General features: G+C 41.7%; 1 protein-coding gene across 3 annotated transcripts; it reads right to left on the bottom strand.

Moving 5' to 3' along the window:
* Positions 1-240: 240 nt before the first annotated feature.
* Positions 241-23509, bottom strand: ZNF792 (zinc finger protein 792). Of its 3 annotated transcripts, none has more exons than XM_030874639.3 (4): positions 23147-23509; positions 12598-12724; positions 11579-11701; positions 241-10965 (listed from the first exon to the last, which is right to left on the bottom strand). In XM_030874639.3, the coding sequence occupies exons 1-4, from the start codon at positions 23177-23179 to the stop codon at positions 9341-9343; spliced, it is 1908 nt and encodes a 635-aa protein (XP_030730499.1). In that variant the 5' UTR covers positions 23180-23509; the 3' UTR covers positions 241-9340. The 3 variants fall into 3 exon arrangements, with proteins under 3 accessions (XP_030730499.1, XP_060144760.1, XP_030730501.1); XM_060288777.2 differs by having other exon boundaries at positions 12598-12682; XM_030874641.3 differs by lacking the exon at positions 12598-12724.
* Positions 23510-24128: the final 619 nt, after the last annotated feature.

Below are 24128 nucleotides of genomic sequence, written 5' to 3'. Positions count from 1 at the left end.
CCATTTTAGGTTATAAAAGACACTGGTTTCCTTCTTAGTGCATTCTCTTGCTCCTGGATCACTTGCTTTATTTGAGAGTATCCATCATGATCATTCCTATGGAGACCCATGTGGCAAGGAACTGAAGCTTCCTGTCAACAGAAAAAAACCTTGGAATTGAATCTTGCAGCCTCAGGCAAATCTTCAGAGACTACAACCCCAGTAGACAGCTTGCCTGCAATTTCATAGCGGATATTGAACTCTAACTGCCTACCTAAACTGCTCCCTGATTAATGTAATTTTTCTGAAAAAAATGTAAACAAATATGTAGTGACAGACAGCAGATCAGTGGTTTCCAGCAGATGGATGAGTACAGAGGGAGATTACAAAGGGCTCAAGAAAAACCTTTAATTTCATAGGTAGAAACATGTATCAAATTTTACATGTTAAATATGTATAGTTTAGACTTGAGTAAGGCTGGATTTTTTAAGCTAAGAGATACTTAAAACTCATCATTCATTATTTTACTACGTTTTACTATTATCCATGCTTTAAGTATTTATATTTAATGTATCCCCGTATGGTAGAAACAGAATATGATGCTGTGCTACTACACACCTTGCCCTAATTTCACATTCACAGACATCATGTTGTAGCTTGAAACTGACTGTGTGGTAAACACTACAACTCAGAGCTTGATTTATTGTTTCATGTGAAGATTTAAGAAAGTAGAGAGTATGTTAATAATTCAGATTAAACTTAAAGGTGTATTTTGTCTGTTGGGTACAGCACAGAATTGCAAGGAAATATTCTTTCAGTACTCAAAAAATTTTACCCCATTAAGCAAATAAATTACTGACGTCACTGATAAATGACTGACATTCCAACAAATTTCTTTGCAGTTTCAATGTATTCCTGTTAATGAAAATAGAAATATCAACCAATGTTCATTTTAACAATAGGCAAAAGATATGAATGGACATTTCACCAAAGAAGATACATGGGTGGCAAATAAACACATAAAAAATGCTCAAAATTATGAGTCATTACAGAAATTCAAGGTAAAAACCACAATGAGATTCTACTACTACATGCCTATTAGAATAGCAAACATTAAAAACACTGATTATAGCAGTTGCTGGTGAACATGTGGAAGAATTGGAACTCTTTATTCAGTGCTGGGTGAAACACATATGGTATAGTCACTTTAGAACACAATTTGGCAGTCTGCAAAATTTTTAAATATTCACCTGCCCTGTGACAAAGGCATTGCACTCCTACATATTAACACAAGAGAAATAAAAGCATAGGCCCATATGAAGACCTGTACATTCATGGTCATAGTAGCTTGATTTGTAATAGCCAAAAACCTGTATGTCATTTAACAGAAGAAAGTGTTTAAAAATTGCGGTGCATTTGATTAAGGAATCTGGGAGGATGGTAGAGCAGGAAGCATCAGGAACTTGTCTCCCCAACTAGACAATTGTATTGACAAAATGTATCTCACATACCTATTTTGGAGCTCTGGGGTCTGTTCAAAGGCTTACAACTTCCAGACGAAAGCTGAAGACACTAAATTGCAGTTTGGTCAATTTCAGCCCATAGCACTGTAACAGCTACCCATCCCCCACACACTTGCCCCATGGCTGGCAGTTCTGCATGTGTCCCTGGAGCAGCTTGCACGCAGTTGATGGGAACATGGGTGAAACCCTGCTCTTTAAATATTGAGGACTTGTGCTCTGATCTATTGCTGCTTCTGACTGCAGAGGTGAAGACACAGAAGTGCGCAACCATTTGTGTAAACGTCATTGCATTGTTGAAAGCCCCTCCCTCTCCAGTTGAAGCAACTTCCAGGGGATTTGCACCAGCACATATTCCCCCCTTCATTTTTCTCTTTTCTCCTTTTGGAAGCCAGATTTTTAGGGCTAAGACATTTCAAAGCAATCACATATACAGGGGAATTTAGAAAGTCATGACACATGTAAAGGCACAAGCTCAGAAAAGACCTGAGAAGACCTTAAGTTTACACCTCAGGTTGATCACCAGCAGAGACAGCCTACAACAATTAAAAAAAAATTTTAAATAAAAATGGCAAACCTTGCAGGGCAGCAATTGAGACACAGATGTAGAGAACAAACGGGGGGAAAGCAGCTGGGGGGGATGGGGTGGGTGTGGTGGTGTGATGAATTGGGCTATTGGGCTTGACTTGTATACACTGATGTGTATAAAATTGATGACTAATAAGAACCTGCTGTATAAAAACATAAATTTAAAAAAAAGGCAAACCTTGGGGAAGGTGAAGAATCTGATTTCCAAAGTTACCAAATTATTAGATTCAAATGTCTAGTGTTCAACAAAAAATTACAAGCCATACAAAGAAACAGGAAAGCACAGCCCATTCAAGGGGGAAAAAAAGAAATCACCAGAAACTGTCTCTTAAAAAGACCTGATGGCAGATCTACTAGACAAAGACTTTAAAACAACTGTCTTGTAGATAATCAAAGAACTAAAGACATGGAAATGGAAATGAAAAATGGAAATATCACCAAAGAGTGCCAGAAGAAGAAGAAAGGGGAAGAGAGATAGCTTGAAGAATTGATGACTCAAGACTTCCCAAATTTGATGAAAGATATGAATATAAACATCCCAGAGGCTCAATGAACTCCAAGAATGAACTCAGAGACCCAAATCAAAGCACATCACAATCAAACTGTCAAAAAACAGAGAAAAAAAATCTTTAAAGAAATGAGGGAGCAGTGACTTGGCACATTCAAAAGATACTCGATAAAATTACCCACAGATTTTTCACCAGAAGCCTTGGAAGCCAGAAGGCAATGGGTACGTTATGTTCAAAGTGCTGAAGGAAAAAATCTGTTAAACAAGAATCCTATATCTGGCAAAATTGTCTTTCAAATGGGAGGGAAGAATTAAGAAATTCCCAGATAAACAAAATCTAAGGGAGTTTGTTACCACCAGACCTGCCCAGCAAGAAATGCTGAAAGGAGTCCTTCACGTTGAAATCAAAGGACATTAGACTAACTCAAAGCTGTATGAAGGGATAAAGATCTCTGGTAAAGGTACATACGTTGGGCATTTTTTAAAACTACTATTATTGTAACTTTATAACTCCATTTTTTCATTTCTACATTATTTGAGAAACTAATGCATTAAAAAACAATTATTCTTTGTTTTTGGATATACAGTATATAAAGATGTAATTTTGTGACATCGATAACTGAAAGGGTTGGAGATGGAACTGTATAGGAGCAGAGTTTTTGTATGTTATTGAAGTTAGGCTGGTATAAATTCAAATTATAGTGTTATAATTTTAGGATGGTAACCACATGATAACTACAAAGAAGATAGCTATAGAATATACACAAAAGGAAATGGGAAGGGAATTAAAATATTCACGTTAAAAAATCAAAAACATAAGAAGACAGTAATACAGGAAATAGGGGACAAAAAAAAAGCTATAAGGCATATAGAAAACAAATAGCAAATGACAGAAGTAAATCCTTTCTTATCAGTAATTATTTTAAATGTAAATGGATTAAACTCTACAATCAAAGACAGAGATTGACAGAATGGATTTTTAAAAAATGACCCAACTAGGGCTTTACTGGTGGTGCAGTGGTTAAGAATCTGCCTGCCAATGCAGGGGACACGGGTTCAAGCCCTGGTCCGGGAAGATCCCACATGAGGCAGAGCAACTAAGCCCGTACACCACAACTACAGAGCCTTAGCTCTAGAGCCCGTGAGCCACAACTACTGAGCCTGTGACCCACAACTACTGAAGTGCACGCACCTAGAGCCCATGCTTGGTGACAAGAGAAGCCACTGCAATGAGAAGCCCGTGCAACACAATGAAGAGTAGCCCCCACTCACCGCAACTAGAGGAACCCTGTGCACAGCAACAAAGACCCAACACAGCCAAAAATAAATAAATTAATTAAAAAAATAAAAATGACCCAACTATATGCTGACTACAGAGACTAACTTTAGATCCAAAGACACAAGTAGGTTGAGAGTGAAAGGATGGAAAAACATATTCCATGCAAATAACTAAAGAAAGTGAGGTTGGCTATACTAATAGCAGACAAGATAGACTTTATTTAAAAAAGAAAAGTTACAAGAGCCAAAAGATATTTCATATAGCAATAAAAGGTTCTACGCAGCAAGAAGATATAACAATTATAAACATTTATGCACCTAATAACAGACCAAGAAATTATATGAAGCAAAAACTGACAGTTAAATTAAAAGAGTAAATAGACAGTTCTACAGTAATAGTTGGAGACTTTAATACTCTACTCTCAATAATGTATTGAACAACCAGACAAAAAAAATCAATAAGGAAACAGAAGACTTGACAACACAATAAATCAATTAGATCTAATAGAAATGTATGTAATACTGTACTTGACAACAGAAGAAAACACATTCTTCTCAAGTGTGCATGGGACATCTCCATAATAGACCATGTTATGCCACAAATTAAGGCTTAATTGATTTTAAAAGATAGATATTACACAAAGTATCTTCTCCAACCTCAACCAGATGAAGATAGAAATTGATAATAAAAGGTAAACTGAAAAATTCACAAATTTGTGGAAATTAAACAACATACCCTTAAACAATCAATGGAACAAAGAAGAAATCACAGAGAATGTTAGAAAATAATCAGAGATGAAAGAAAACAAAACGCACAGCACACCTAGAAAAACAATAGAGAAAAGTCAACGAGTCCAGAAGATGGTTCTTCAAAAAAGATTAACAAAATTGACAAACCTTTAGCTAGAATGACTAAAAAAGGCATAAATTACTAAAAACAAAAATAGAAGTACAAACATTACAACTGATTCTACAGAAATAAAAAGGATTACAAAAGTACTATGAACAAGTGTATGAAAAAAAGTGGATAACTTAGATGAAATAGACAAATTCCTGGAAACAAAAAATCTATCAGGACAGAGCCATGAAGAAAGAGAATATCTGAATAAAACTGTAACTACTAAGCAAAATGAATGAGAGGATTCAATGAATTCATTCATTTGAATGAGTGATCAAAAACCTCCCAACAACAAAGCTATGGACCTGAAAGCTTTATTGGTGAATTTTACCAAACATTTAAGGAAGAATTAACATTAATCCTTGTCAAAAATTTTCCAAAAACTTAAAGGATAACACATTAATTCATTTCCCTTGATATCAATGCCAGAAAAAGATACTACAAGAAAAGTATAGACCTATATCCCTTATGAATACTGTTGCAGATATCCTTAGCAAAATACTAGCAGACAGAATTCAGCAGCATACTAAAAGGATTAAACACCATGTTCAAGTGGGATTTATTCCTGGAATGCAAGGATCATTCAACATATGAAAATCATCTAACACCACATTAACAGGATAAAGGGAGAAAACAACTTGATCATCTCAATTGCTGCAGAAAAAGCATTTGACAAAATTCAACACTCTTTCACAATAAAAACACTCAACAGATTAGGAATAGAAGGAAACTACCTCAACATAATAAAAGCCATGTATAAAAAACCCACAGCTAATATCATATTCAATGGTGAAGAACTAACAGCTTTTCAATCAGGAGTAAGGAAAGAATGCCCACTCTCACCATTTCTATTCCACATAGTACTGGAAGTTCTAGCCAGAGCAATTAGGCAAGAAAAAGAAATAAAAGGCATCCAAATTGGAGAAGAATAAGTAAAATTATCTTTGTTCACAGATGAAATAATCTTAAATCTAAAAAACCCTCAAGACTCCACAAAATTACTATTAGAACTAATAAATTAATTCAACAAAGTAGGATACAAAACCAACACAGAAAAATCAGTTGCATTTCTATATACGAACAATGAACAATCTGAGTAGAAAATTATGAAAACGATTCCTTTTACAACAGCATCAATAAGAGTAAAACACTTAAGAAGTAACTTAACCAAGGAGGTAAAAACTTTATTTTAAAACCATAAAACATTACTGAAAAAAAATTAAAGAAGACAAATAAATGGAAACATATCCCACATTCATAGATTAGATGACTGAATGTTGTTAAGATGTCGATTCTACCCAAAGCAATCTAAAGATTTCATGCAATCCCTACCAAAATCCAAGTAATTTTTTTTTTTGCAGAAACAAAAATCTATGCTAAAATTCATATGGATTCTCAAGGGACCCTGAATAGCTAAAACAATCTTGATAAAGAAGATCAATATTGCAGGACTCACATTTTCCAATTTCAAAACTTACTACAAAGCCACATTAATGTAAATAGTGAGGTATTGACATAAAGAAAAAAGTATAGATAAATGGAATAGAATAGAGTCCAGAAAGAAACCCTCCCATATACGGTCAAATAATTTTTGACAAAATCAATCAATGGGAAAACTGAATATCCACCTGCAAAAGAATGAAGCTGGACCCTTACCTTTCACAAAAATTAACTCAAAATAGATCAAAGACCTGAATGTAAGACCCAAAACTATAAAACTCTTAGAAGAAAACATTGGAAAATTTCATAACTTGGATTTGGCAATGATTTTCTGGATATGATACCAAAGGCACAGGCAACAAAAGAAAAAAGACAACTTGGACCTCATGAAAATTTCAAACTTTTGTGTATCAAAGGACACACTATCAACATAGTAAAAAGGCAACCCACAGAATGGGAGAAATTATCTGCAAATCACAAACCTAATAAGAGATTAATATCCAGTATATAGAATTTCTAAAACTCAGCAACATCAAAACACAAACAATCCAATTCAAAAATGGAGAAAGGACCTGAATAGACATTTTCCTAAAGAAGATATACAAATGACTAGTAAGCACATGAAACAATAGTTATCATCATGAATCATTACAGAAATACAAATCAAAACAAGATACCACTTCATACTCATCAAGATAGATACTATCCAAAACAAACAAACAAAAAACAGAAAAAACAAGTGTTAGTGACGATGTAGAAAAAGTAGAACACTTGCTGAAAATGTAAAATGGTATAGCCACTGTGGGAAACACAACACAATTTTTTTTCCTCAAAAAATAAAATATAATTACTATATGATCCAGTAATTCCACTTTCAGGTATATACCCAAAAGAATAGAAAGCAGGGTTTCAAAGAGAGATTCGTACACCCAAGTTCACAGCAGCATTAGTTACAATAACCAAAAGGTGGAAATAAATCAAGTATCCATTGAGGGATGAATGAATAAGCAAAATATGACATATACATACAATGGCATATTATTCAGCTTAAAAAGTAATGTAATTCTGACACATGTTATAACATGGATGAAACTTAAGGACATTATGCTAAGTGAAATAAGCCAGTCACAAAAAGACAATATATAGCTCCATTTATATGCGATAACTAGAGTAGTCAAATTCCATTACAGAGCATAGAATATTGGTTTTCAGGGGCTTGGGGAAGGGGGAAATAGGGAGTTATTGTTTAATGGGTATAGTTTCAGTTTTGCAAAATGTAAAGAACTCTGGAGATGAATAATGGTGATAGTTGCACAATATGACTGTACTTAATACCGCTGAACCGTGCACCTAACAATGGTTAAGACAGTAAATTTTATGTTGTGTATTTTATGAGATATTTTTTAATTTAAAAAAAAAGCATAAAAACTGTGGTATTCATTCAACAGAGCACTACTCAGCAGTAAAAGGAATGAACTACTCATACACACAGAATGGATGATTCTCAAGATGATTATGCTATATGAAAGAAAACAGACCAAAAATAGAGTACAAATACTTTATGATTCCAATCGTATAAAATTCTAGGAAAGGCAAACAAATCTATAGTGGAAAAAAAGGTAAATCAATGGTTTCCTTGGGATGTAGGTAATGGTTCCCTGGGGAAGGCAAGGAGGGATAGTAAAGGGGCATGAGGTAGCTTTGTGGGTGATAGATAAGTTCATTATCATAATTGTGGTGTTGGTTCCCTGAGTGTATACACATTTTAAAACTTATCAAAGTGTACACATTAAATACATACAGCCAATTATTCCATGAAAATTATATCTCAACAAAGCATTAAAAGAAATTGTTGCACATAAAAATCTGATCTCCTACTCATTTTCGAAAACTAGAAGATTTGGCAACCCCATATTGATTCTACTACCTCTCTCCTCAAGTGTTGGCAGCAGAGATGGCTGGCTATGTCACAAATGCCTCATCCCTGGCGTACAGGATCTACCTTCTCTTAGTCCCCATTTTCCTGCCAACCCAGCAATGGCTTTGACATGAATAATGCAGAGAGCCTGCAGTATTCCACAAAACCTTTAGATAATTTGCTCTGCCGGTGACCTTAGTCATAAGGACAGAGGTCTGGAGGTCCTGAGAACTTCTGCAAATCCTGAATCCTGCACAGTCACATTTAAGGGAACATTTGTGGATGCACTTTTAGAACAGGTACATTCCCTCTTGTTTGCCAACTGGACCCAGTAAGTCTTACAGTAGGTGACATATACTGGAACATTAGACATCAAGGGCATATAACTCCTTGGCAGGGGCCAGGTAAACAGTGTCTACTCAACAGTGCTAAGGAATAGGAGGCATCCCCAGTAAACAAGGGGCCCAACTCAGGCTGCTTCCAGATGCACTGGAGGTTGCACAACCTCCCCTTCCTCAGAGTAATCGCTGATTCACAAAAATTCATGCCATTCAGACCACAACATTAGGCCCACAAAGCCCTACAAGCTTCCCTAGGATGCCTTGGGTAGCAACACAAACGAGGCCAAATCTGGACTGAAAACTGCGCTCTGCCATCCTGCTCTTCCCTGAGGCAATAAATTTGGAGACCCCTTTGGTTTGGTAGACCTTAATTCTGTTCTCAACCCAATCCACAGTTATCAGAACACGGAAGATTAAAGGTGGCTTTATCAATAAGGCTCTTATCACCCAAACCAGAGCAATGTAAAGTAAATAGTTGTTAAGATGGGTAAGGTGGAAGCTGGATGAATCCATCATGAGCATCATACAAGATAAACAAATGTCCTTGAAAAAGGGAAACCTCTGCAAGCTGCCAGTAGAACCCAGCTCAGGTCTTCATGGCCAAAGATGGGTCATGTCCACAGCTAAACCAGTCACAGGGGGAGGGAATGACATCTTCCCATGGCCTCAGGCTACTCATGATTCCCTCCTGGAAAGAGCAAACAGAGGCCTGTCTTTTGTGAGCACAGGAAAGTGGCTGATGCACACTCTGGAGACCTGCCAGTGGGTAGAACTGAGACGACTTCTACCACAGACATTAGCAGTGAGAAAAACTCTGGCAAAGTTTGTGGTCAGAAAATGCAACCCTGCTCCAGAAAGCTTCCAATATATCTAGCATCCATTGGGAATCTCTCCAGCATAGATATTTGGATGAACAAGGTTCAACTTCTGGCTGACAGCTCCCTCATAAAGACCACTCTCAGAGTTAATCTCTAGTGGGTGCTGTCGTGCAGAAGAAGGAGGGTGCACATTCTCTGAACTCCTTTCTCTGGTGTGAATTTTCTGATGCCGGATGAGGGTAGACCTTTGGCTGAAAGCCTTTTCACATTCATTGCACTTATATGGCTTATCTGGTTTGTGAACTTTCTGGTGCTGCCTCAGATTAGAACTTTGTCTGAAGGTTTTCCCACATTCAAGGCACTCATAAGGCCGCTCACCAGTGTGAAGTCTCCGATGGTTATTGAAGCTGGAGCGTTGGCTAAAGAATTTCCCGCATTCAGGGCACTGATAAGGCCGTTCACCAGTGTGAAGTCTCCGATGGCTATTGAGGCTGGAGCTTTGGCTAAACAGTTTCCCACATTCACTGCACTCATAAGGCCGTTCACCAGTGTGAACTCGCTGATGTTTCATGAGGTCGGAGCTTCGGCTGAAGGCTTTCCCACAAACGCTGCACCCATAGGGTCGTTCACCAGTGTGAACTATCTGATGTTGAACAAGTCCATCAAAGTGGCTAAAGAATTTCCCACATTCATTGCACTTATAAGGTTTTTCTCCAGTGTGAACTCTCCAGTGTTTAATAAGGCTGGAGTTGCAGTTGAAGGATTTCCCACACTCGCTGCACTCATGAGCACTTTTACCTGTATGAACCCTCTTATGATGAATGAGATTGGAACGTTGGCTAAAGAATTTCCCACATTCACTGCACTCATAAGGCTTTTCTCCAGTGTGTACCCTCTTATGTTGAATAAGATTGGAGCTTCGGCTAAAGAATTTCCCGCATTCGCTGCACACATGAGGGCTTTCACCAGTGTGAACTCTCTGATGTTTGATGAGACTGGACTGCTGGCTAAAGAATGTCCCACATTCACCACACTCATAAGGCTTTCCTCGATTGTGATCTCTCTGGTGTTGAAAGAGGCCAGCGGCGTAGCTGAAGAATATCCCACATTTGCTGCACTCATAAGGCCTTTCTCCAGTGTGGGTCCTCTGCTGAACAAGTGAGGATTTGTCACTGAGAGCGTTCTGAAATTCACTGCGCTTCTTACGGCATTGCATAGTGGGAAAATCCACCACGCCTTCGGAGCTGTGGTGTGGCTCCACTACACGGGGAGTGACCTGGTGCTGGAGAAAACCACATCTGGACACAAAGGCCTTCCCACTCTCCCTCAGTGTGAAAGGTTTCTTTGATGTGTCATCTCTGCAGCTCTTCACAAGCGAGGCGCTGCTTTCGTTCCTTGCGATAGGCTTGTCCACGTTCTGCTGCATCTGTGGTTGGTGAAGGTTGGCATTGAACTTGAACTCTCTCCTGTATGCCTCACACACATGTGGTTTCTGCCAGGGATGTGTTGCCTGGTGTTCAGCTGGGTGCACAATGTCTTTCAGGTGTAGGCCACACAGGTCACAGGGGTAGCCTTTCTGGGTGGATGGAACCACCTTGGGATTCATGTCCTGTGACACTTCTACAGAAACACTAAGCTCAGCAGGTGACTCCTCACCCTCTGTTCCATGGCAAAAATCTGAAAGTAGAAAAATGCTGGTGACAACCCAATCACAAATGCAAGTCTGATACAGGAATGAGTCCATGGGATTATTGGCAAGATGAAAGGCCTGAGGTCAGGATAAGGAATGGTCTTCTCTAATGTGCTGTGCCTGGTAAGGTCACGAAATAGGGGAGGCCTTACCAGAAGCAAGGACACAAAGATGTGCACAGTATCAGGTGGAAAGGCAAGTCTCCTCCTCACTTCTCTACAAAGGCTTTTCAGGGGAGCCCTGGCTGCTGGTAACCCATGAAGACTGTGCAGAAGGATGTGTTCAGGCCCAGGAAAATCTGATTGCAACTGGCTAGCTGGTGTTCAAGGACTATAAGAGGAAATGTGTACATCGCATGACATATTAAGTGCAGGTCCACATTGGAGAGTGCTGCAGAGGGAGCTGTGGAAACAGTGAGGGACACAGCCAGGGGCCCCAAGTCAAAGCAGAAGTGACAAGTAGGCAATGTGTCAAGAACAGGAAAGGAAAGGTAGAAGAGATAGAAGGCTTTGGCACCAAAACAACGATGAACACGAGAAAAGTGGCAGGTATGATCTGAAGACAGTAGTGATGTCACATGGTCCCCCATCTCTCACTTACCTGAGCCAGGCCCTCTATATGCCCCTCTTGCCATGGCTGACGTCATGTCCACTCGGTCAGGCACCCAGGGCTCTGCCCCCATCTCCAGCTGGGCAACTACATGAGACCTGAAAGATGTAAGTCCTAAGGGAAAGACAGGACAGGTAAGGGGCCAGCACTTGCCCTGGTGAACTACCCCACAACAGACCACAGGAAAGAAAACAAAATATTACAAAAGGAACACACAAGGGAGGTCTAGCAGGAACATCTCAGTGGTCATAGCAAATAGTAACCACCAGTGCCTAGAATTCCTGGCAGTCAGGCCTTAGGAAATGTTAGTTTTAAAGGAAAAGAGCAGAACAGAACTGTCATAGATCTGGACGATCACCCAGGCGGGCAGTGGCTGAGTCAGATGGGATCCACTGGTCTTCCTTCTGGGACCCTTCTCCACAAGGCTTCAGGGCAGCACGTATTGGGGCTGCTTGGGGGCAGCGTGGGACCCTGCACACAGCTGAGCTCTGGAACCCACCGCACATATACCAGAAAGGGGGGAAAGGGGGACTTCCCTGGTGGTGCAGTGGTTAAGAATCCGCCTGCCAATGCAGGGGACATGGGTTTGAGCCCTGGTCCAGGAACATCCCACATGCCACGGAGCAACTAAGCCAGTGCGCCACAACAACTGAGCCTGCGCTCTAGAGCCTGTGAGCCACAACGACTGAGCCCACGTGCCACAACTATGGAAGCCTGCGTGCCTAGAGCCCGTGCTCCTCAACAAGAGAAGCTACTGCAAGGAGAAGCCTGCACACCTCAATGAAGAGTAACGTCCACTCTCTGCAACTAGAGAAAGCCCGCACACAGCAACGAAGACCCAACGCAGCCAAAAATAAATAAATAAAATAAATAAATTTTTTTTTAAAAAAAGGTGGGGGGGAAGGAAGCAGTGCCCACGGTCCGGCTGTGGGACGGAAAGAGCCTCTTCTTGGGAAAAGAGGATGGGCAGAGATGAGCTGAGGACACCTGGGTGGGTGTGAAAGCCTTACCCAGTGAGGCTATCAGTGCAAAGTTCTCCAGCATCACATCGCAGTACAGGAGTCTCTGAGCCTCATCAAGGAGTCCCCACTCCTCCTGGGAGAAGTAAATGGTCACGTCCTCAAAGGTCACACAGTCCTGCCATGATGGGGACAGTTCATTCCATGATCAGCTTCTCTCCTCAGGACTCCCTGTCTATCCCCTGTTCACCCTCCTCCCCAGCTTCCCAACTCAGAGGAGATCCCAGGCCCTGGTTCCATGCCTTCTATGACTGCCTTTTCAGCCCACAGCAATGCCAGCAATGCTCTGGGCCTGAAGTGCAGGGCCCCTAGTGTCGCCGATGTCATGCCTTACAGATACAAACGAACATGGGCCCATAGTCCCCAGTACCAGGGCCCTGGGGGCAACAGCTCGCATGCCCTCCCCACATGCATATCACTCTTTGGACTGTACATTTCCTCAAACCCTGGACCTCACCACTTCATCCCCATCGTTGCTGTAGCCCCTCCCCATCCCAGCCCACATCATAGCCATCTCCATGCGCTGTCACTCTTTACGTGGTATTGCTGGGGCTCAGGGTAGGCCACCCCAAAATGTGCCTCAATGTCATATTGATTATTTTGAATTAAATTTACTTAAGAAACGGCCAGCACAAGGGGGACACTCCTTTCTGTCTCCCTGAAAGCAAGAAATGAATCTCTCATGTAAAAGTCAATGAATGTCTCATGTAAAAGGGTGTCTTTCTACCTCAATCTGGAGGTAGAAAGACACCCTTATCACCAAAGATAGGGATTTTGGGGACAAGAAGCCTATATAAACAAACTTTGTTACTTCTTTAATTTACTACCTGAAGCCCAAACTCTGTTTAGATTTTTCACTAATTGGGTACCCAAAACCCAAGTTTCTTTGTCTAGTCAATTCCTCACAAATTTATTGTTTTTTTGTCCAAAAAGTATAAAAGCTGCCTGCTTTGGCCACTTCTTAGGTCCCATTTCTATGAGACCTCCATGAGCAGGAATTAAAATTTGTTTCCTTTTCACCTATTAATCTGTCTTGTGTCAATCTGATTATTAGTCCAGCCACAAAATCTCAAAAGAGGGGCAGAGGGGGAAATTTCCCTCTTCCTGACAGTTGGTGAGCCAGGCAGGTGGCTGGCTGGAGCCTGCTTCCCGCCCTGAGGATGCTGTAGATCCGGGGCATCGGACAAAGACTGCAGAAGGTAATGAGATTTCTTACCCAGTCGGCCTCCCGGGTCTCTGCCTGCAAGTTCTGGTGGGAGGGAAAGTGGTGAGACTCCCCTTTCTCTGCCTCTAAATTTAGATTAGCAGGAGAAAATATTTGTGGAGCTGGTTAGTTCCTTGTATTAGTGACTTGGGAATCCTCATCCTTCACCTCCCAGAGATGGTCACTGTTTTTCTCTGTCTCTGTCTGTCGTGTTGTTTGTCACGAGGAAGAACCAGAGGGCAGAACACAGGCATAGGCCCTATGAGCCTGCTGTTCAAGCCAGCCTCACACACTGGTGAATTAGCAGTTCTCACCAGACCGGCATCTGTTTAGACAAACTTTGCTCTGGGTTCTTATTTTTTGCTGCGTTGGGTCTTTGTTGCTGTGTGTGGTGGCTTCTCTTGGCATGGGCTCTAGGCGCACAGGCTTCAGTAGTTGTGGTGCACGGGCTTAGTTGCTCCGTGGCATGTGGGATCTTCCTGGACCAGGAATCAAACCCTTGTCCCCTACATTGGTAGGCGGATTCTTAACCACTGCGCCACCAGGGAAGTCCTGCTCTGGGCTCTTTATTAAAAAAAAAAAAAAAAAAAAAAGACGAGGTTTTTTCCTTCCATCTTGTTTTATGTCCTCAGAGCTTGGCTTTGTGTCCAGTGAGAATACTGTCTCTGGTCTCTACCATCCAGAAGGTGCATTTACTGGGGTGCATCTGGTGGCCAAGCTCTTTGTCCGGCCATACCAGCTCTCAGGGGACTTTGTCATTAGGCGTCCCAGTCCATAACGGGCCTCTGTCATCACAACCTTCATTAGTTGTTAGTGCTGGAAAAGTCCCATTCCAGTAGCGCCTGCCGGATACCATAAATTATCGGTTTTATGGCTGGAGGCGCCCCAGATTTTTGTGGAACACTGGTGACACCATTTTCCCTACACCATTCTCACCACCTGTAGCAACAAAGGAGTTCTACCTTCTTAGACTAATTCTGGGAGTGGGCTTTTTGGATCTTGTGAGGGCTATATACTCTTCTTGTAAGATGCCTCTTGCATCTTTGGTTAAGCCATAATAAAACACTTATTGGCTTCAGTCACTATGTGAAAATATAAGATCCTACTTGTCAATGGCCAGATGATAGATCCTTTAAATTGGCTATATTTAAAAGGAAAAAAACAATTGAGAGCTCTCATAATAAACAGCTGTCATACTGGTACTTATGGGAGGACCAAATTCTCTATAAAAAGAAAAAAAAAAGGTATAATGACTAGTCTTAGAGAATGATAAAAAAAAAAAAACAGAAATTACACTTAAAACAAAAATCCAACATAAATTCTCCTTCTTAAAAATCACCCCATCTTCTCAGCAATTTCCCAGGCTCTCCTACAAATAATCAGAAAATAAATGGGCTGGAGGCCAATATTTAAGAATTTATAGAAACAACTGTCTTTGTCTTACAAAGCTTGTCTTATGAAGCTCTACAAAACCAGAAGTACAACTCTAGAAACAAGTCAAAGCCCATCGAACTTTACTCGTCCCAAGGTCTCACCTAGTCCTCTCAAAATGCCTGTAGATATTACAGTAGATCAGAATATTGGTGCAAACTTGTCCTCTACTTAAGAAAAACATTTAATAATAATTACCCTAAGACCTATGATAATAGACAAGTATACTCCAAAACATATTTTCTTTCTCTGTCCCTTCAAGTTATGTCATGTATTTGAATGTAAACACAGCCCACAGAGCCTGACCCTGAGCCTGGACTAATTCAATCAGTAAAACCTGAAATTAAAAGAAAAAAGAGAGAGAGGCTTTTTCAAACACCCACTGTTAAAAGGACTTTCTTGCTCAAACTCTAATAAGTCACAGCCTCCCTAGAATTGCTTGTCAAGGGCAAATACAGATCTTAAAAGTCTTCTACACAAATAATAAAAGACTAGCTAGCTGAGCAAATAACCTAATTCATTCCAACTGTTACTGATAAACTAGTGAGTTTTCTATTGTACCTGATTCATGACTAAAGTTTTAAAATAAGAACTATGAGATCTCTGGTTGAGTTTATCTATATGTCCATATGTGTATGTTACCTCTGGATGGCACTGCCAAAATTAATCTGTAAAAGAGATCTATTTAATTGGCTTAAATAAAGACTTTTTTTATATAAAAAGTCTCAAATATGTAATAAAAAATAACCCAAACGTTTCTCATAATCTTTAGTAAATAAAAGCTACTTGTTGGTTAAATTAATACAGATATATCTTCAGAGTTACCTGAAGGTATATCCTCAGATAATCTTTAGAAAATAAAAGCTACTTGTTGGTTAAATTAATACAGGTATATCTTCAGAGTTAGCATTAAATGTAATGTAGATAAACAACCTTTGTTCTACCTGGGTGTACTAGTCAAACGGGCTAATGTTGTCTCTTTTGCAGTTTGTCAGCAAACAAACAAACAAGATAATGACTAACTGCTTTAATGTCTCATGAAATTTTCATGAGTAATCTGATCGTTAAAAATAAATTGAACAGATATAAATGTGATGAGTTTTTAGGTGAACTTTTAGACAATAATTGTTTTATGATATGTCCATTTAAATAGTTTCCTAAATCTGTTTGGTAATTTATACCCTTAGAGTTTTGCTACGTTAACTTAAACGATGGGAATTAACTGGATGTCTAAATCATTTCCAAATACGATAGGGTATTGAAACATTAGTTTCTAAACAAGTCTAAGTTTACACCTACTTGTTGGCTCTTGATACAGAGAAACTAAGTATGTTCAGCTCTAGTAAATATATCTTGTGCTTTATTGAAAGATTGTACTATGAAATAGCATGTTTCTAGAAATTATAAAATGTATTTGTGTTTGTCACACCACAAAATGTTAATAAATTTCACAATTGTTTACTTCTTTGTTTTCACTAGGATTCCAATTAATATATGTTAATTAAAGCTGCAGATATAATAAGGGATAAGAAAAGGTATGGAGACATTTTTATTAAGGAAGAAGAAAGTGATTTTGTCCTAAAGCTGGTTAGTTCTAAATGGGAAAGAAAACAAGGGACAAACTAAAATGGACAACTTTAAGTTTGTGAATAAAGGATTCTTTGGAAAGGAATTTTATGTGTGGTCATGACGGAACAAGATTAGAATGAATTTAATTATGTAAATAAGTTTTAATATCAAAGTAAACTGGTACAAAATTGGAATTTGTTTTTCTCTCTGTTAAAAGAACAAAGTTTTTTTGGTTGTTTGTTTTTGTTTTCTATTGGTCTGCTCTTGATAATAAGAGATTATGAAAGGTTTTTCTTTACCTTTAAGTAATGTGCCTAGAAAAAAACAAAGATCTTCTGTCTTGTCAAAGTAATTACTTATGTTCTATGTCTTTATCAGGTCTTTGATTCAGTAAGTAAACCCAGTCCTATTGCTATTAAAAGACCTGAATTTTGCTCAGAACTATATAACCTTCTATATTTGCCTAAGAAGTCTTTAATTATTACTTTGGTTAAGTGGATAACGAAGCATTGCTTCACAGCGACCTATTTAAGTCAAATATTTTTTGATATTTTTGACAAACTTCTCCCAAATCAAATTCTAAATGAAAACTTTTTGACTTAGAACTAACATTGAGACGTGAGATATTTCAGGGGCCCTCTGAAATACCCTCAAAGATTTATTCTCTCTCCTTATAAAAAGATATTAAACTAATTAGGTGTATTTAATATGTTAAATTATATGGAAACTGTTGTCACATAAGAAGTCATGTTAAGTCTCCTTTATGTTGTGTCTGTATAGGTATGTATTCCAAGTGTTCCAGAAATTATGTGAAATTTCTGAAGTCACATATGTCCTGGCATAAAATGTTATCTGTCATCAGAATGGAGACTCATACTAAAGGGATTGAACCCAGGTATCAGGGAAATGCACTGACTGTCATGCAAAGGCAGCAGCAACAGAATCTGTAAAGACTGTGGCACATGAAGATAAAATCCATTCTGCTTCTGCAAAAAACCTGACCCCTATTGCCAGATTTTGCCATTCTGATGTCCTTGTACCATGGTAACAGTCTACTTCTGAATAAGAGAAATTAAAATGGGTAAACAATAGCTGTAAATTAAATGAACAATCAGGGCTACGGGAAACCCAAGATGGCTACTTGGTTCTTCCCAGTTCCCTGGCAAACCTCATTTTTTTTTTTTTCTTGCATCCCTTCACCCACCATAGTGTCTTTAAGATGCATTTAAATAGACATTGGCAGGAAGATTTCTATAAAATTGCAAAAGCAGCCTACCAGCAATGTCTGACCTGTCAAGTCCATAACCCTGGGGAAAAACAATTTTTGTCCCCAGAAGCCTCAGACATTTTCTCTCTGGACTCTTTGAGCACCTGCAGCTGTACTTCATTCAACTGCCACTACGTATGGGTTATCAGAATGTTTTTATTATTACATGTATGTTTTCCGGATGGATTGAAGCCCTCCCTTGCTACAAAGCTGATGCCCTCACAAGGGCAAAGAAACGGTTTTTAAAAATGTGTTTTCCATTTGGGTATACCTTCCACAATCTCCAGTGATCAAGGCATCCACCTTACGGGGCAAATCATATGAGCCTTAAAAAAAAACCTCACAAACTTCATGGAAGTATCACTGTTGCTCTCATCCTCAATCATCAGGCAAAGTTGACAGAACTAACGGAAGAACTGGACTCAGAGCAGAACAAGAATTAATTACATGGGATTGAATGAACTGATGAATATGATTATAATTTTTGTGACTTTTTGTTTAAAATATTACTGATTTTTTAACCTTTTGTTTTCCAAATACAAGGAAGTTTTTTTAAAAAGATTTACAGCAATTTGGTAAATTATACCTTTGTAAGCAAAAATGAAACATTTATCTTTTTCCCCCTACCTGATCTCTCCAGAATTCAGAAACTCTCTGTGAGTATTATTTTCTTAGCAATACAGTTACTTGCATAAGTTCAATAAGAATCTGTTCTCTTCATAATAGGACACAATTAGAAACACTGGTTATCTTGCCACGGCTTTGACTGGAAAGTCATATTTGAGAGAGACACATGTAGACTCAGATATGACCAGACAGCTTGAAGGAACTAAGATTGCCTTTACTTTAAAATTATTATTATTTTTTTTTCTTTTTGGCTGTGCGGCTTGCGGGATCTTAGTTCCCTGACCAGGGACTGAACCCGCGCCCTAGGCAATGAAAGCGAGGAGTCCTAAGCACTGGACCACCGGGGAATTCCCAAAATTGACTTTATGGGCCAATCAAAGCCTTTGGAAAAGCATCCTGGTACCTTGCTAACAGGGTTCCCAGCGCCTTACCACGTGAGTAAGGACGGTCACTTCTGACAGGCACAGGAACCTCAGGATATTTGGGGGATCTCAAGAGAGGAATTCACCCAATTCTACAGGTATCACAGGCAAGTCTGATGATAAGTCTGACGTGGCTTCCTGGCCTCGAGAGGCTATTAAGAGTTCAATCTGGAAATTCCTTATGAAAAGTTCCAGCAAAGCAGATTCAGAAGAGCCTATATGGCTAAGCCCTATTCTTGCTGGACCTGTATAAATAATCAGGCCAAGTTCATGGAATCTAGACTTACTCTGCAAACAAATTCGTCTTGATTTGGCTATCTTTGGTAGAAATGAGAGTGATTTTAGAGAACAAAATTATGTTTCAGTAGAAACTATAATGCACACTTGTATATATGATTCTAGTGCTATTAGTTTTCATTGAGGTTTTGTTATTTGCCTGAAAACTGGTCTGGATCCTGAATTATTCTGGTTTCCTCCAATATCTGGCTACAACTCTTTAACGTTTCCAATTTTTTCTCACCCTTCTGAGCTGGAATCACTGAGAACTAAAACTGAGTGTGGAATCATTGAGTTGGAATCATTGAGAACTAAAATTGCCCTTTTCCTGAAGCCCTGCAAATTGAAGCTAAACGACTTGATAAACTTCAGAGAAATTGCCACCACGGCTCACATTTAAACTATCCTCGTGCCTTTTACTGTATGAGCCACTCAGAAAGTTTTCCTGAACACCTGGTGACATCAGAGACATTTCAAACTGCAAAAGATGCTTCAACCCTGACATCTAGAAATCTTCTTGACTGACTGCATCCTGGTCTATAAACTGGTTGATAATCTGCTCTGATCATTAACCTTTGTTTTTCTTTTGATTCCCTAGAAATGTCTCCTATTAAATACCTGATTGCTTGCACATAGGCCTAGCTTTGGAAGCCCCCCTGCATCACTGCCTCCTAAAATAAGGTATAACTGTTTAACTGAACTAATCTGTTCTCAGAACTAAGAAAATGGTTCAATGAACTGTAGGACTCCACTAACCCATTCTGTCTCTCCACAGAGGACGATTCAGAGGGAACTGTCAGACCCGAGGTAGGCCTCCCCTAAATGTTTCTCAATGGCATATTGATTATTTTGAATTAAAGTTACTGAAGAAACAGCCAACACAAGGGACACTCCGACCCTCCTTTCTGTCTCCCTGAAAACAGGAAATAAATTTCTCACGCAAAAAGTGCACTCCCTGCATCTGGACATAAAAAACATCCTTATTTGGACTTCCCTGGTGGTCCAGTGGTTAGGACTCCGCGCTCCCCATGCAGGGGGCCCGGGTTCCATCCCTGGTCAGGGAACTAGATCCTGCATGCATGCAGCAACTAAGAGCCCGCATGCAGCAACTAAGACCCGGCGCAGCCAAATAAATAAATAAATAAACATTAAAAAAGAAAAAAAAAAAAGAACACCCTTATTGCCAAAGTTGGGGAATTTGGGCCAAGAAACCTACGTAAATAAAACCTGTTACTTCTTTAATTTACTACCTGAAACCCGAACTTTGCTTAGCTTCTTCACTAGTTGGGCACCCAAAACCTAAGTTTCTTTGTCCAGTCAGTTCCTCACAAATGTATTGTTTCCTTGTCTAATAAGTATAAAAGCTGCCTGCTGTGGCCACTTTTTAGGTCCCATTTCTGTGAGACCTTCATGTGCATTAAAATTCGTTTTTCTCCTGTTAATATTACTTTTATTATTAGTCCAGCCACAAGAACTCAAAGGAAGGGTAGAGGAGGAAGCTGCCCCCTCCCTGGCAGTCCGGAGAATTCTTGGCAAATACAGCCATGATCCCATCCTGCCCCAGACCTTCTGTGGCTCCCACTGCCAAGGGCAACATCCACCCTTGATGTGAAGGCCTCCCCACTCGGCCCCGTTCTTGGCTTCAATCCAAGCCACCCAGGACTACATCAGATGCCCTTGGCCCTTTTCTTCTGTCCCTTCATCAGTCACTCATTCAAAAGCCAACCGCTCCGGTCCTCCTACCCCCCACCCACCAGGGTCTAACGGCTCTCTCATCTTGCCCCATTTGCCCCTGAGTTGATTCCCCAGCCCGACTGAAAATCCCCAGGCCCCCTCAAGGGTCCACAAAGCCCTGGTGAGAACGAAGATGGCTGAATGAGCACCAGCCCAGGCCTCACTGAAAAATGACCTCCAGTACTATGAAGCCTTAGCCCCCCTTCTCATATCTGTGCCCCCAGGAAAATTTGGCCACCTGCCAGACCCACCTTTCCCTACACACAGCCCCCTGCCCAACCACCACCACGAACACTAACTCTCCCTCATCTGTCTTTATGATGCCAAACAAGCCAGCAAGATACCCCGTTCTCAGTTCTCAGGCCCCACCCTCCCCCTTCCCCCTAACATCACTGCCACCATGACCCGAAGTTTCACCCTCCTAAATCCGACACACCCTTGCCCACACACCAGATGCCACATCTTGGTTGTTTCTTTTTTTGTTTTCTTTCTTTTTTTTTTCTGGCCACGCCGCACGGCTTGTGGGATCTTAGTTCCCCGACCAGGGATCTAACCCGCCCCCCCCCCCCCCCGCAGTGGAAGCGTGGCGTCTTAACTACTGGACTTCCAGGGAAGTCCCTTGATGTTTCTAACTGTGAAAATAAAGACCAACCAAATGAGAACGGCAAAGGCTAATTACTCTGAGTTTGCTATAGAAAGAGAGTCAACCGCTTATGCGCTGGCACAGACTCAGAGGCAGGCAGAGGAGCGGGAAAGCTTTAGAAGTGGAAAAAAAGGGAAGGCTTCAGGTACGCCCTGTTGGCATGGGGAAGCTGTGGGCAGGCTAACTAGGCGCAGGGCATCCTATGTGGTTGGTTAGGGGTGCATATTTGGTTTCCCTGGTTGGTCCTCTGTTGGAAGTAGGAACAAAAACTAGAGGAGTTGTGAGCTATTAAGCCCTGGTCTTTGGGGGCCAATTGTTACAGAAGTTACTGTTTAACTTTCTGGATTGTCACTAGAGATGGCAATCTGGCTTCCTGCGAGGCTAACTTTCAGCAGGATGGCTTCCTGGGTTGTTTATTGTAGATAAGAGGGTTGGTTGCCTGGACAGGTTGCTGCAGGTTGTGGGTCAGAGTTCTATTTTATATATAGTCTTTCAATTGTCCCTTTGTATATTTGGTGTCTCATAACCTAAACTAAGTCTCCCCAGAACACCATAACTGTGTGTCTGGCTCCTCAACCTTCAACTTCACGCAGCGGTCCCTGGAACATCAGAGTTCAACGTGGCCAAAACCTAACTTCTTCTGTTTCCACTGAAAATTCCTCCTACAGCCAACTTCCCCTTCTCAGTTGACGGTTCATCCATCCTTCCACCTGCTAAAACCCAAAACCATCACGTCACCTCTTTTCTTTGTCGGCCTCCACATCAGAAAATCTGGTCAGACTAGCTTAAAAGACACACCTAGAATCCAGTCGCTCCTTCGGCCTCCAGCCACCTGCCCTAGTCACATGGGCTGCAGTACCGCAACAGCCTACTCCTTGCTCTCCCCGCCTTCACCCTCAGCCCGCAGTCAATTTTCCACTCAGCATCCATAGGGCCCTGCTAAGACCGAAGTCAGATCATCTTCCTCCTCTGCTCTGAACCTTCTGTGGCTCCCAACATTCTCAGTAGAGAGCCCCAGCTCCCCACCCCGCCATTCCAGGGCTGACCTCAGCCCACCTGCTCTCTGAACACTCCCAGGTCAATCAGGCATTTGCAAGTGCTGGTTCCCGTGCCTAGGAAACCCTTTCCCACCTCATCCCACTAGAGTTTAGAAATGGGAACTGCTCTCTGTAATCCGTGGCCTGGATTCAGGACCCTAGGCTGGGAGGGACTGCTCGCCCTCTCAAACCCTCGGAGACCCGGGACTCAAAAGCAGAAAGATGAAAAAGAAGTGAAGTCGTAGGGCATCGCCCATCTTTGATACCCCGGCGCCGGGCACGTGAGGGTGGGGGGCTGAGCGGCTGAGGGCCTGAAGCCCATCCACTCACCTTCGCCGGGTCCATCAGCGCTGCCGCCGCCATCGCAGCCCGTGGACGCAGGGGCCCTAAGAGGCGGGCGACCGAGGCGGGTATCGCGGGCTCAGCCTAGCACCGCGTCGCCTTGCCCGGGGCGAGGTGGCACTTCAGTCTCCCCGGGATCAAGGGCACCCAGAGCCCGATGCCACCGCTGGGGCCGCGGAGACCCGGCGGGACCCTGGCGGACACCGCGTCCCAGGGGCTCACGACTAGTTCAAAGGCGCGGAGGAGGGTCCTGGCCTCCCTGTCCTTCCCCGCCCGCTTCGGAAAACCAGCTGGGAAGAGCGGTACTGGCCCAGCCCCGGGCCCACGGCTCGGGGCGCACCGGCCCGGGGAAATGACTTGCTGCGCTGAAACGCAGGAAGTTCCGGCCCCCACCTCCTCGGCCCTAAGAAACGACACTCCCCGGGGCTGTCATTGGCCCAGCGCCAGCCGGTGACGCACCGGCACAGCCTAATAGACCGTGTTTTCTGTCCTGCATCCGGCCAGGCTGGTCGGGGGCGGCGGGGGAGAGGCGGGAGGGAGGCAGGCGGGGCAGGAGAGCGGACCTTGCTGGTTGACATTGGCCGAGCTGCACCGTGAGCTGCACCTCCCTAAGGGGCTGTCCCCAGGCCTCTGGGGCCAAGTCCCGCCCGCCCTCAGAGGTCTGTAATATGAGACCCCCTGGTACCTGTGTGGGCGTAGCTGGCCCCTTTACCTCTCAGGCTCCCGAGGACCCTAATTTACATGGAAAAATGAAGCTAATATCTAATTTACGGGTTCTTTGTGTACTAACATTAAATGTTGCTCTAATTCAGTGCATCTCAAACCCGTAACGTCAGCATCACCTGGGAATTTGTTTAAAATGCAAGTTCTCAGGCAATAGCCTAAACCTAGACACTTAGAAATCATCCTGGGGGTGGGACCCAGCCTTCTGTGTGTCAACAAGCCTTCCGGGGGATTCCAGTTTAAGGAA

The sequence above is a fragment of the Globicephala melas genome, chromosome 19 (genome assembly GCF_963455315.2).
Source record: "Globicephala melas chromosome 19, mGloMel1.2, whole genome shotgun sequence".
Taxonomy (NCBI): domain Eukaryota; kingdom Metazoa; phylum Chordata; class Mammalia; order Artiodactyla; family Delphinidae; genus Globicephala; species Globicephala melas.
The sequence above is the reverse complement of the archived record's forward strand: the minus strand, read 5'-3'. Positions and strand labels throughout refer to the sequence as shown.